The sequence below is a fragment of the Phocoena sinus genome, chromosome 13 (genome assembly GCF_008692025.1).
Source record: "Phocoena sinus isolate mPhoSin1 chromosome 13, mPhoSin1.pri, whole genome shotgun sequence".
Lineage (NCBI taxonomy): Eukaryota > Metazoa > Chordata > Mammalia > Artiodactyla > Phocoenidae > Phocoena > Phocoena sinus.
In genome coordinates this window covers 82282847-82297056 of record NC_045775.1, presented here as the reverse complement: position 1 = coordinate 82297056, position 14210 = coordinate 82282847, and the positions used below count along the sequence as shown (strand labels likewise).

The 14210-nt window shown below is 43.4% G+C and overlaps 1 protein-coding gene across 1 annotated transcript in view; it reads right to left on the bottom strand.

Annotated features, from left to right (window-relative positions):
* The window catches only part of VWA3B (von Willebrand factor A domain containing 3B), a 210008-nt gene that overhangs the window by 101122 nt on the left and 94676 nt on the right, over nucleotides 1–14210 (bottom strand). The window contains exons 10-11 of the mRNA XM_032652777.1: nucleotides 11931–12118; nucleotides 4201–4355 (exon numbers count right to left, since the gene is read on the bottom strand). Of these exons, the coding sequence (XP_032508668.1) occupies nucleotides 4201–4355; nucleotides 11931–12118 (343 nt within the window). The remainder of the gene's footprint in view (nucleotides 1–4200; nucleotides 4356–11930; nucleotides 12119–14210) is intronic.

Below are 14210 nucleotides of genomic sequence, written 5' to 3'. Positions count from 1 at the left end.
AGTCCTCACAAGGGTATTGCCTTAATCATAGGACCAAATTAGTCCTGAACTAAAGGCTCCCCTGCACTTACACTGACATAACTTAAAAGCAAGCCCCAGAGTAACTTACTGCATTCCAAGTAACAACTGCATCACAGAACACACATAAAAAAAATGCATCAAAATCCAGTACCCAACAATGTAGAATTCAAAATATCTGGCATCCAGTAGAAAATTACCAGGCACACAGAGAAGGAAACTATGACCCATACCAGAAGAAAAGATCAAAAGAAACGTACCTGAAAATGACACAGATGATAGAATTTGCAAAAAAGGATGTTACGCAGCTATTGCCATACGTTCAAGAAGGTAAAGTAGGAACAGAATGAGGAGAGGAACGGAAGATCCAAAAAGAATCCTCTGAGGAAACGTCTAGAGATATACAATGACTGAAATGAAAAATACACTGCATGCTATTAACAGTGAAGTAGACACTAGCAGAAGAAAAGATCAGGGAATTTTAAGAAAGACACAGTAATAGTAAACAATCCAAAATAAAACACTGAGAGAAAAAGGTTAAAAAAATATAACAGAATAAGCAACCCATGGAACAATATCAAGGAGTCTAACACATGTGTAATTAGACACTAAGGAGGGGGAAAGGGGCACAGAAAAATATTTGAAGAAATACAATCAAATGTTTCCAGGTTTGATGAAAACAATACACCCACAGATCCAAGAAGCTCAAAGAATCCAATAGAAAGAAAAAACACCATGACACATCATAATATAATGGCTGAAATTTAGTGATAAAGAAAAAAATCTTAAAAGGAACCAGAGACAACATAGGAATAATAGGTGACTGTTCATCATGCAAGCCAAAAAGAATGGGGAACAATTTTTAAAGTATTAAAAGATAAAACTGGGGCTTCCCTGGTGGCGCAGTGGTTGAGAGTCCGCCTGCCGATGCAGGGGACACGGGTTCGTGCCCCGGTCCGGGAGGATCCCACATGCCGCGGAGCGGCTGGGCCCGTGAGCCACACCTACTGAGCCTGCGCGTCTGGAGCCTGTGCTCCGCAGCAAGAAAGGCCGCGATAGTGAGAGGCCTGCGCACCGTGATGAAGAGTGGCCCCCCGCTTGCCACGACTAAAGAAAGCCCTCGCACAGAAACGAAGACCCAACCCAGCAAAAATAAATTAATTAATAAACTCCTACCCCCAACATCTAAAAAAAAAAAAAAAAAAAAGTATACTTTATTAAAAAAAAAAAAAAAAAAAAAAAAAAAAAAAAAAAGATAAAACTGTAAACCTAGAGTTCTACACTTAGCAAAAATACCTTCCAAAACTAAAAGTCAATTCAAGAGTTTTTCAGACTAGAACAGCTGAGAGAATGCATCACCAACAGACCTGTGCTAGGATCTATACAAACAGACTAAAGAGTAACAGAAATCACAAATATGTGAATCAATACAAGATACATTTATTCTCATTTTAAATGTTTGCAAGACAACTGATTGTTTATAATGTATTTTGGGTTTATAGCATATGTGGAAGTAAAGTGTGTAGGACAGCAATAGACAAGTCAGAAAGGGAATGGAAGCTGAAGACTTTCATGATGTACATGAAGCAATATAGTATTGTTTGAAGCTAGACTGTGATAAATTAAAGATGTACATTGTAAATGCTAAAGTAGTCACACCACAACAAAACAAAACGAAGAGGTAGAGTTAACAAGCCAACAGTGGGGATAAAATGGAATCGTAAAAAATATTCAAACCGAAGTAGGCAGAATAAGAGTAAAAAGGGAACAAAGAACAGGTGGAATGAATAGAAAACAAACAGCAAGATCTTAGGTTTAAATCCAACTAAATCAATAATCACATTAAATATAAATGATCTTAACACTCCAATGAAAAGCAGAGATCGTCAGACTGGATTAAAAATAATATCCTTACATATTCTGTTGACAAGAAGCCTATTTCAATATAAGATACATATAGGTAAAGGTAAAAGGACAGGAAAAAGAAAAATCCTGCAGAAAATAACAAAAGAAAGCCAGAGTAACTATACTAATATTAGACAAAGCAGACTCCATAACAAAGAATATTACCAAAGATAAAAAGGGACATTTCATAACAATAAGGGAGTTGAGTCATCAAGAGGACCTAACAACACTAAAGGTACATGTATTGGCTAATCGAGCTTCCAATTACATGAAGAAAAAATTTTAGAACTGAAAGAAAAATTGGACAAATACACAACTATAGTTGGAGATTCTAACACCCTTCTCTCAATAATTTATAGAACAATTAAGCAGAAAATCAGTAATAATATGGAAGATTTGAATAATACTATCAACCAACTTGAGCTGAGATATTTAAAGTATACTCCACCCAACAAAAGTGGTTTTTTCTTCATATTCTGGGCCACAAAACAGATCTCAACGGATTTCTGAAATCATACAGTATTTCTCTGTCCACAGTGAAATTAAAAGCTATCGGGAAAAATCCACAAATACTTGGGAAGTAACCCTTTGGTCAAAGAAGAAATCAAAGGGGAAATTAGAAAATGTTTTGAGATGAATGAAATGAAATACAACATATCAAAATTCGTGAGAGACAGCTAAAGCGCTACTCAGAGGGAAATGTATAAAATTAAATGTTTATGTTAGAAAGGGAGGTCACGATCAGTAATCTAAGTATCTATCTCAAAAAACTCAAACCCAGAGTAAAGAGAAAGAAGGAAATAATAAAGATAAGAGTAGAAATCAATGGCATAGAAAGGAGAAAACCCTACAGAGAAACAAAACAAAACAACAACAACAACAGCAGTGAAACCAGAAGCCAGTTCTTTGAAAAGATTGAGAGAACGGATAACCTCCAGTCAGACTTAGAAAATAAAGATGATCAGCTCTATGTATATTTAAAGAAATTGAATGCAGCATTAAAAAAAACAACCTTCCCACAAAGAAAAACTCCAGGCCCAGATGGCTTCAATGGTGAATTCCATGAACATTTAAGGGGGAGATGATACTAATTCTCCATGAAGTCTTCCAGAAAATATAAGAGGAGAGAAACCTTCCCAGCAACCCTTGATACCTGGTGGGAGGAGAGGGACAAACAGACCCAGGAGCTGCCAGGTGGGGTGTCTTCTAAGCAGCTTCCTTTTCCCCAGATTTGAAATGCAAACTACTCTCCTAAGGGAGTCAATCCCAAAACCGTAAGTACAGAAGACTCCAGAAGCAAGGATTACTTTTTCTGAGTAACCCATCATCAGCTGGGTTTTGAGAAACTGGGGCTCTGCAGAGTATATATGGGGGGAGACAGGTGTCTGCAGCTTGGGGTTTATAACAGAAAACATGGAAGGAGGGACAACGCTCTGATTGCACGTGACTACTACAGGCTGGGTGCTAGCCTAAACTCATTAGACTTGTATCTAATCTAATCCACAGAACACATTTGTAAATGGCATTACCATTCCTGCTTTATAAATGAGAAAGCTGATGTACACAGACACTGACTAACCTGCCCAGGGTCACAGAAAATAGCAGGCTGGGGTTAGAATCCAGCTCTACCTGACCTTAGGGCCCATGCACCTAAATGGACGTGGTCTTTATATTCTAGAGCACCTCCCTTGGCATCAGCAAGACGAAAGCGTTGAGTTAGGTCACCCCATGGAGCTGATGTTGAGGTCACAGCCTAGTACACTAGACTCTTATGAGCATTAACAGATTTTAAGAACCAGCAGGGTTGAGAGGGATCACATGAAGTTATTTTTAGCAGATTTCTAGTATGTATATATATATTATTCCATTGCATATAAATGTTTCACAACATTGTGACAGTTGCCTTGAAAGGTAATATTCAAGAGTACAGAGGACAGGTGTCATACAGTCTGCTATACACCTGAGGCCCACAGAAAATGCAAGACATTAACAGAAGTGTTCCTTTGCCTCCTACAGTGATACACAATTAACATGATAACTACATCTTTCTTTGCTGTTTTTCAGAGTCTGCACTGGCATCAAGGCAGCTCAGAATCTGCATCTAAACATCCCCTTTGGTTATTAACAACGAGGCCAACAGCAAACCATCAGATGGCAACCTTGACGTAACAATGCTTATTGGCCATTTCTCTTGGTTGAGCTTTACCAAGAGCTCAAGCAGACTTGAATTTCAAGAGAGACTGGATCATGCAATGTACCCTCATGCAATACACCAACCTCCTCTGGATCCGGGCCAGGACTGCATGAATTCTCTCACTGTACCATGTGTACTTCTCCTTGGTAATGCAGACGTGGACCAAGCTCCCATCCTTCCAGGGAGCATGGACAAATCTGCTGCAGTATTTCGCATGCACTGTCTTCTTGTTGGTCTCCTAAGGAAAAGACATAGGACAGAAGCCACTCAGAAACCATTCAAAGAAGAAAAGTCCCCAGATGGCACCTCCACCTCTGCCTTATTTATACAGCTCCTAGCACTCACTCCCACCATAAAATCATTCAACAGTTGGTTCAACCAAACATATTACCGGGGCCTACTCCATATGGAGCCCTGCGCTGGATGTCGTGAATGACGGTCAGCAAGACATGGGCCATCCCATTTGTGCCCAGAGAAGCTAATGTTTCCAGCAGAGAGATGCTAAACACACACACAGGCACACACCTACATATACAAACACAGAGAAAGTAGCAATGTAGAACACTAGCACCCAGTACCTGGTCCTGGGTGGAGACAGTAATGATTGGGCAAGTTCTGGCAAAGAAGAAAGAGTTCACAATGGACTAGAGGGTCAGGGAGATCTAGAGGAGGTGGGACTTAAGACACCCCAAGCATCCTTCCACTGTTACTCCCAGCGCCAAATGAAGAAAAGTAGTAAAGAACCCCATGCCACATCTAGGGTCCTTCCTGGACATACGGAACTGGCCCAAGGACAAAGTTTTCCCACAAAGAGAGCTTTCCGAAGGACTGTCTCTATCACTCATCCAACCAGTTTATAAATGCATCAAGCACCACTCCGTCAGGCCCTGTTCTAGGCACCAGGAACACAATCCATAAAAGAAGACCAAAATCCCTGCCTTCATGGAGCTCACATGACAGGAAAAGAGCCAGATGATAAACCAATACTCATCTAGCAGGTCAGAGGATGACAAATGCTGTGGAGACAAATAAGGCAAGGAAGGAGAAGAGAGAATGCTGAGGGACAGGGGAGGGGAAGGGGCAAGTTAAAACCTAGAAGGGAAAGCCTCAAAGAGAAGATGAGGGCTTCCCTGGTGGCGCAGTGGTTGAGAGTCCGCCTGCCAACGCAGGGGACGTGGGTTTGTGTCCCGGTCCGGGAAGATCCCACATGCCGCAGAGCGGCTGGGCCCGTGAGCCATGGCCGCTGAGCCTGCGCGTCTGGAGCCTGTGCTCCACAACGGGAGAGGCCACAGCAGTGGGAGGCCCACATACCGCAAAAAAAAAAAAAAAAGAAAAGAAAAGATGAAATATGACTGAAACCTGAGGGAACAAAGTGTGTGGCCCTTCGGAGGTCTGGGGGGAGTCTGAGGACACAGCAACGACAAAAGCCCTTAGGTAAGTGTTTGCCTAGCATGTCTGTAGACTTTTAGGAAGGGCAGTATAGCCGAAACATAGTGAGTGAGGGAAAGAGCAAGATGAAGCCAGAGAAACAGGAGGAGGAGGACCAGGAAGCAGATGCTGTGAAGCTTGCTCACTGATGGAAATGATTCTGGCTTGTCCTCTGAATGAAAAGAGGAAACATCCAAGGGCCTTAACATAAGAAACGACACAATGTTTTTAAGTTGAGATACAACTGACATTTAACATTTTATTAGTTTTAGGTGTACAACATAATGATTTGATATATGGATATACGGGGAAATGATCACCATGGTAAGTTTAGTTAACCTTCATCACCCCACAGTTACAATTTTTTTCATGTGATGAGAACTTTCCAGATCTATTCTCTTAGAAAAATGACACAATTTATACTTGTCTTACTCACAATTTAAAAGTTTCATTTCTAAACAGTTTTCGGGGTATTTTAAAAATAAATTTATTTATTTACGGCTGCGTTGGGTCTTTGTTGCTGTGTGCAGGCTTTAGTTTCAGTGAATGGTGCATGGGCTTCTCGTTGCGGGGCCTTGTCGCGGAGCCCGGGCTCTAGGTGCGCGGGCTTCAGTATTTGTGGCACGCAGCCTCAGTAGTTGTGGCTCGCAGGCTCTAGAATGCAGGCTTGGTAGTTGTGGCACATGGGCTTAGTTGCTCCGCGGCATGTGGGATCCTCCCGGACCAGGGCTCGAACCTGTGTCCCCTGTATTGGCAGGTGGATTCTTAACCACTGCGCCACCAGGGAAGCCCCCTTTTTTCATTTTAAAGGATAACTGTGGATACTCTGCTGAGAATAGACTGCAGATAGTCAAGGGCAGAGTCAGGAGATTAGTGAGGCGGCTTGGACCAGGGGTAGGAATGGTGAGAAGTGGCCAGATTCTGATTTACAGATATATTATGAAGGTAGAACTGACAGGATTTAATGAGAGGTCAGATGTGGGTATGAGATAAAAGAGGGGAGTCAGGAATGACTCCCAGGTTTCTGGCCCAGAACTAAAAAAGTGGAGTGGCAATAAATTGATGGGAGGAAGATTATGGGAGAGCAGCCTTGAAGGGAACGATGGGGATTCAGTGCCTGATGTGTTAGGTTCCAGATGCCTATTAGACATCCCAGTAACATGGCAAGTAGTCCAGCAAAGGCCAGGGAAGGACTCAGAGCTGGAGATTTAAAGTTGGAAGTCACCAGCACTCACACAGTATTAAAAGCCACGGGGCCGGATGAGGTCATCCAGAGAATGAGAGCAGATAGAGAAGAGGTCCAGGGACTGCGCCTTGAGGCCCTTCGGCAGATAGAGATTGGGAAAATGAGAACGAAATGACAAGGAAGACTGAGAAAGATTAGCCAGGATGAACTGGGGGATGGGGATTGACATTTATACACAATTGATACTATGTATAAAATAGATAACTAATGAGAACCGGCTGTATAGCACAGGAAACTCTACTCAGTGCTCTGGGGTGAGCTAAACGAGAAGGAAATCCAAAAAAGAGGGGATATATGTATACATATAGCTGATTCACTTTGCTGTACAGTAGGAACTAACACAACATTGTAAAACAACAATACTCCAATAAAAAGTTTTTTAAAAAATAAAATGTTTCATAAAATTCTCTGATTTAAAAAAAAAAAAAAAGTTAGCCAGTGAGCTAGGCAGAAAAACAAGACAGTGTATTTTCTGCAAGCAAAAGAATTTCATGGAAGTAACCAACAATAGCAACTGGTGATAACAGGTCAAGTAAGAAAGAGACTGAGAATTAACCTCTGAATTTAGCAATTCAGGGATCCTCGGAAAGAGTGAGACCTTTGCCTCACTGGAGTATATTCAAGAGAGTACGGGAGAAATATGGGATTAGAGAGAAAGAATTTACAAAACTATTGAGGCATTGGGTTCCAAAAATGAACAGAGGAATAAGGCGAAAGAGGCAGAGCCAGAGACGAAGACGGGGGTCAAAGAACTGTATTTTTAAGATGGGAGAAGTACCGCCATGTTTTTTATGCTGACAGGAAAGATCTAGAAATGAGGACAATATTAATGACACAGACTAGAAAGGGGGAGAATGGATGAAAGAGAGGATAGGGGTCAGTGCACACGTGGAAGGGTTGGTTTGTGAGGGCAATTCAGCCATCCTAGAAGAAACAGGGGTAGAGCGCACAGGTGCAGATGCTCGGGGATTTGTAACGTGGAGGCAAATGCTCACGGATGTTCACTTCAGTGTTCAGTCAACTGCGAAGCAAGGTCTCCTGCTAAGAGCGGGTGGAGAGGAGGAGGTGTTGGAGGTGTGAGGAGAGAGGAGGCAGGCATCTCAGAGAACAGGAGTCAGAGTGGATTGTAAACCCGAGCAGGGTGCGGGGCAGTGGCACAAAAGATCTGCCTGAAATCAGACGTCAGGAATTTAAAGTGAAACCAGGTGGCTGTGTGTTTTTCTCCAGTTTCCTTCATCAGAGTCAATTGCATGAGTATAAGGCAGAAAGCTGGGTTTAACAAAGGTTGGGGTTTTGCCAGATGAGGGCAAGAATGTAAGGCATGGGGAGTAGCTGAGGATTATGAGAGGGACGAAGGATAGAGGACAGAGAAAAGGTCACAGAAACAACCAGCTGTATATCCCCATGGGGCTGAAAGACTGGAATTAGTGTAGTAGAGGAAATGACCTAAAAAGAGTGGGAATTGATTATGTGGGTTATGATTACACAGTTATTTGCCATGATGAGGTCAAGGGTATGCCATGGCAGGATGGAAGAGAAGGAATGGAGGAGAAAGTCATTGAAAGTCATTGAACAGGTCAGAGAAATGAAAGGTCTGGGTATGGGAAGGGTCATCCACAAAAAACTGACATCACTAAGGATTGAAACAGCTGGAGCCAGTGACAGCAAGCCAGAAGCTATAATCTGCAAGGATGGATGGGGGTGACCTGAGGCTCAGTGGGTGTCACATACAGAAGGTACCTTGGGTGGTACATTCTGATGACCTGGGAAGAGGGAAGGAGAATGATCAAGAAAACAGCAAAGAGGAACAAGGAGGTCACCACCCACCTCTGTGCCCACAGACCCAGGGAGAATGGGAGAGAAACTAGGGTCCTTGAGCAAGAACCCAGACAAGCAGGTGACGGGAACGTTTCAGAGTATGTGAGGCTACGGAGGGTCTGCAGATGACTTCCAGTTCCAGAGGGCACAGTGGAGGGGTTTTAGGAGTCAGTGGGGGATGGAAGAGGCTCACAGAAGGGATGCCAGAGCCACACAGGGATGAGAATCCAGGGGTCCAGGGGTGAGTGATGTAGGCAGGATTGAAGCACATAATGGGATCAGTCCTGATGTTCTCAAGGCAGGCAGGAAGGCGAACCATATCTCCACCGCAGTGCAAAGATGGAAGGAGAAACACATCCTCTCTCTCAGTCTCACCATGTGCTCCCTACACCGAATCCCATCACGTGGCATTTCCCAACTGTGCCCTGTGCATTTCCAAATGGAAACACACCAGACCAGAAGTTACAAGAACACAGGTGTCCGGCACCAGAGTGTCCAAATGGGAAAAGCACAGTGTTGAGAGCCCAACAGATGTGAATTCAAACCCTGCCTCTACCTGCCACGAGATCTCAGCTGAGTTGTCTAACCCCTTGGAGGCCCTGGGACTTCATTTTCTCATGTGTGATACAAGAGCACAAATATTCACCTTGCATATAAAGTGGGTAGGCATTCCATAAATGCTCCTTTCTGACTCACCATGTTTGTAATAAAGAAAACAAGGAAGGCAACATCTAGTGGGCATCTCCTAAGTGCCAGGCGTCGTGCTTATACATGCAATTTTCAAATTTAGACTTTACACCACCCATTTTACAGATGTGGAGAGTGAGACTCAAACAGGTTAAATTATTTGCTCAACATCTCATATTTAGTAACTGGTAGAAGCAGTACTTACACCCAAGTCTTCTCATTCAACTCCGGTGTACTTTCCACCATACCACACTGCCTGGTACATAGTGAAGGCTCAGTAAATATTTGTTAGAGGAATAAGTGATGAGACTAGAGTGGGTTTCTGAACATCAGGGCTGGCTTTGTGCTCAAGCAACATAAGTGGCCATGAATGCAACGTGACTTCAAGGGGTGCCCCAAGACATCAAGTTACTGGACTTTGCCTGCAAATTCCCTAATTAGAAATGCATTTTTGTCTCCTCTCCTCCCCTGCTCATCCATCTTAGAAATGCTACACAACAAGGCATTTTTCGTCGTTTATTTCTCAGTGTCTCAATTTCCCGGATCCATACCTACAAAGCAGTTTTTATAGTTAAAAGTCTAGGGGGTCCTTCCCAGTGGGAGTCTGGGGGAACCCTAAAGAATCAACCTATTTCACAGCTTCAGTTTCTTTCTACCTTATACACACATCACAGTTTTAGGTATAAATCCAGTTTCAGATACGTATACCAAATACTAAAAATAAAATTGTCCGGCTCCCCTGGTGGCGCAGTGGTTGAGAGTCCGCCTGCCGATGCAGCGGACACGGGTTCGTGCCCTGGTTCGGGAAGATCCCACATGCTGTGGAGTGGCTGGGCCCGTGAGCCATGGCCGCTGAGCCTGCGCGTCTGGAGCCTGTGCTCCGCAACGGGAGAGGCCACAGCAGTGAGAGGCCCGTGTACCACAAATAAATAAATAATAAAATTGTCCCTTTTTCATTGGTGAACGAGGGCAGCTATACTGTACACTTCTCAACTTTTAGTATACTATAATTTGTTAGTGTCAGAAGTTTGAGGTAAAATTCCCCATTTATAAAGCCAAATTCTTCAAACCATCCCTATAAAATTTCATTTAAATTTGTCAAGAAAGCAAAGGAAAAAATCAGGATTAGAGAAGACCTGTGCATACCACACTGTTGGGAGCCTGCAGTAAGCTATGTTCAAATTGACACGAATTCATATTTTAAAATATTCAGGGCCTAATGTATTTTAAAAATGAAAATTTAATTAGGTATGATTTCCTGAACTAATAACATTACTGAATAAGGTCTACAAAAGCAGAAAACGGTACTGAGGGAGGAAACCCACAAATGAGATTTCCCTGCAATGTAGCAATTACTCTGGATCCCAATATGTAAGCCAGGAAACAAGTCTCGCATCAATTCTGCATTTTTTCTCATTCAATTTTGATATTCTCCTCCTTGCAGTTCATTGTAAACGGCAATCAGAGGGCAAAAACACAACGTCATGTGGCCAATGTGGCCCCAAAGGAAAACAGCGCTTCCCCGGGTGGACGTGTGGAACCAGTGGCCATGCAGCCTAAGAGGGAGCGTCAAAGAGGCTGGGGTTTCACCTCTGTAGGACTGAGAGACTTTGCAATGATGATCTTGACACTGAATCAGAGCCTTAGAGAATACATAAAGGGACGCTGCATTTGGGAAGGACCTTGATTTCCTCTCCAAGTAGTCTCTGCTGGGCTGCCGTAACTGACATGTCTGCTCTGTGGCTTGCATTTTGGCTCTCACTTCAGTGTGTACCTGGGTTTTCACTACCTTCTAAAAGAGATTTCCCTCAGTTTTACAAATTTACAATATTCATTTTACCCTGATTTTCTGTTTCATATGGAGACACTTTTTAGTCTTTCTATAATTCTAAACTTCGGACAGTCTTCTGGGTCCTGTTCTACACACCAGCGTTTCTCAAAGTGTGGCTCCCAGATCAGCAGCTTCAGCATCATCTGGGGACTGTTATAAATGCACTTTCCTGGGCCCGGCCTCAAACCCAGTGACTCACGCACACTAAAGGTTAGGAGCCACTACTACAGATCATTATCCTTCCACTACGAGCCAGAGTCAGGCATTTTGAGAAGCTGTATTCCTTTCAGACCCATTGTCACAATGGAACTACACCTTTCAAAAGTTTACAGTATAGACCCTTACCACGCTATAACCCCTTAGAGAATATAATTTTATGTTTACTGGAAATCCAGTAAATGCTGGCCGGTAGCCACTTGAATAATGTAGCTCCAATATAGTGACGGTCCAAGAGGACCGTAGAAATGCCTGCTTTGGGGCATATTCACCAGCAGTTTCTCTCTTCCATTCAATACAGGGAAACAAAGGGCTTCTTTTTTGACACAATGCCTGAATTTCTATAAGCACAGCTCCTGGCTTATGTATAATGATTGTCTAATTCACTTATATCTAGGAGCCTTCCTCAGACTTGAGCTCCACTCCCACAAGAAGCATTCAGAAAAGTGTAAGGCAGGGAACAGAGGAGCATCCTTCTTCAAAGGCAGCATTCATGCTGCCTTTCAACCTTGGTCCTGCCCTGGGTCCAGCCCTGCTCCTAGATGCCCCTCCCAGGGCATCCCCGTCTAGGTGTTCACTTCACTTACCGCACTGGTCTGCACCGACTCGTTCCCTGGTTTGGCTTTTATATCAACAACTCCATCAGCATGGCGGAAGGAGCAGTCAGCAATGGCATCATAAAATGACAGCTTCTGGGATTTCAAACCATATTTCTGTAGCCACTTCTCAGAGTCCCAGGTGTCCTCTGGATTCGACTCATTTTCGGCAGAGGTTGCTCCTAATTGTAGTTTTGGAATCACAATTCATCAGCCGTTCACATGACACAAGACTTTCATATGTCATCCTCAACTTAATATTTTAAAGAAACATGTTCTTTGTCAGCTCACATTCTTTTCAGGAAGCATGCTTTCCAAAGCAGGACTGGCAGAGAATTGGTTCACAAGACTGGAAGGCAGGAATCTGCTACTTTTCATTTCACTTCCTCTGCTACCTAAGTTGACTGGACCCATGCAGAGGGGGAGGTGGCTGATAGGCAAGGCAGGAGAGCATTAACCGTAGGGTCAGAAGCTCTGGGTTCACGTCCTGGCCCCGTTACTTACTAGCTTGGGCAAGTTGCTCAAACTTGGGTGAGTCACCCCATTTAACCTCTCTGAGCTTCAGTGGAATTCTTCACCTGCAGATAGCATCTGCTTGGCCTTCCTAAGGGTGTCGAAGTGATTCAATATGAAAAGTTATGTGAAAGTGCGTGGTAACGAGTGGGGAGAGGAATCAGGGACAGGAGCTCCCCTATTAACTTGGTGTATTTATCCTGACTCAGAGCCTGGCTCTCAACTCTGCAGGCTCAAGAACCTCACGTCAGCTCAGGCGCCTGGAGCTATATCTATCTATGCCTCACTTTAGGCTCACATGATCAATTACAGCAAGAAGGCCAATCGCCCAAATATCCCTAGCCTTAGGCGCATTCCCTTGGTGTTTTCCAAATCTTATCTGTACTCTCTAAGGGGGAGGAGGTGTTATGTTACCTGCCAGCTTATCATACAAACAGCAAAGTATCTATCCATGTGGCTCAAAAGCCCTATGGCCACCTAAGGGAGAGTGGGGTATCTGAGGGTGGGCACAGAGGAGGCATGGTGTCTGGAGCTGGCCCGTGAGAGCTGACTGTGCCCCTTTCCCTCCCGACTCCAGGATCAGTGGTAGCCCGTGGTGAAACTGACCATGCCTGCCGGGAGCATATACAGAATCTGAAAATCAGCAGATGCTACAAATGAGGGCTTTCTTATTCCAGAGAGTGGTTGATAACATTTGTCTGCATGATGCCCCTGCAAGGAAGGCAGAAAGGAGCCTGAGCTCTTAGCCCCAGTGGGACCAGTAGAGCCTCAGGAGAACCGGGAGAAGGTGTGGTTTTTAAAACGGGTACGACCACGTATTAGGTCCACCAGCCCTACAGAGTTTATTTTCACTTGGATCAGTGGTTCTCAACCCTACACACTGGAATCCTCTGAGGAGTTTTAAAATATACTGATGCCTGGGTCCCATGCATTAGATTCTGTTTTAACTGATCTGGACGTTGAGATTTTTCAAAGTTCCCTAGGTGATTATACTGTACAGTCAAGCACTAGGGTAAGATGAAGAGAGCTTTCTAAATTATGATTCAGTGATCCCTCCATTTATGCTTCTATCAGACAGATTCAAGTTAAATTAGACTTTTAATGGGAAACAAAAATACTACCCATAGTTATCCATTACTATATTTAAGGGGATATATAATTAGAATAATATTTGAAGAAATAAAACACTTGAGAGCCAATTATTTCTCAGTAACACGTAAAGGATCTGTCCGTTAATGTTACATATGTCCTCAAATTTTAATAGAACAGCTTTTAAATAACGCACTCTGAAACCTACTGGAGCTGGAACTTCTCAAAGAAGCTTGATTTTGGCTTCTGAACTTTAAACCAATCTGGCATCAAAAGCCCCTCTGGACACCATCCCCGATGTCAGCACTTGGTTTCTACATGACTCACAAAGTGTCTTTTCAATCTGCACAGGGGACTGAAATCAGAGGTTTCCCAGAGCTTCTGATCCCAAGGTTCTCCTGCAAGTTCTCCTGCGTCGCAGGGAAAAAGCAAAAGGAAATTGGAGGCATTTTCGTCAGTGGGGTCAGCCTCCTTGGAGAAACCCTTTGGGTGACCATTTTCCTCAATTATTGTTGATTACATTCTAAGCCTTTGTCTCCTCTTTACTCCTACTTTATTCTCCTCCCTCCTTTATGATCAATAGGTGTAGTAGGAAATAAACTTTTCATTCAATTATTTCCATAGCAACACACACACCTATCACATGCTCTGCTCTCTTTTGGGTTGCTT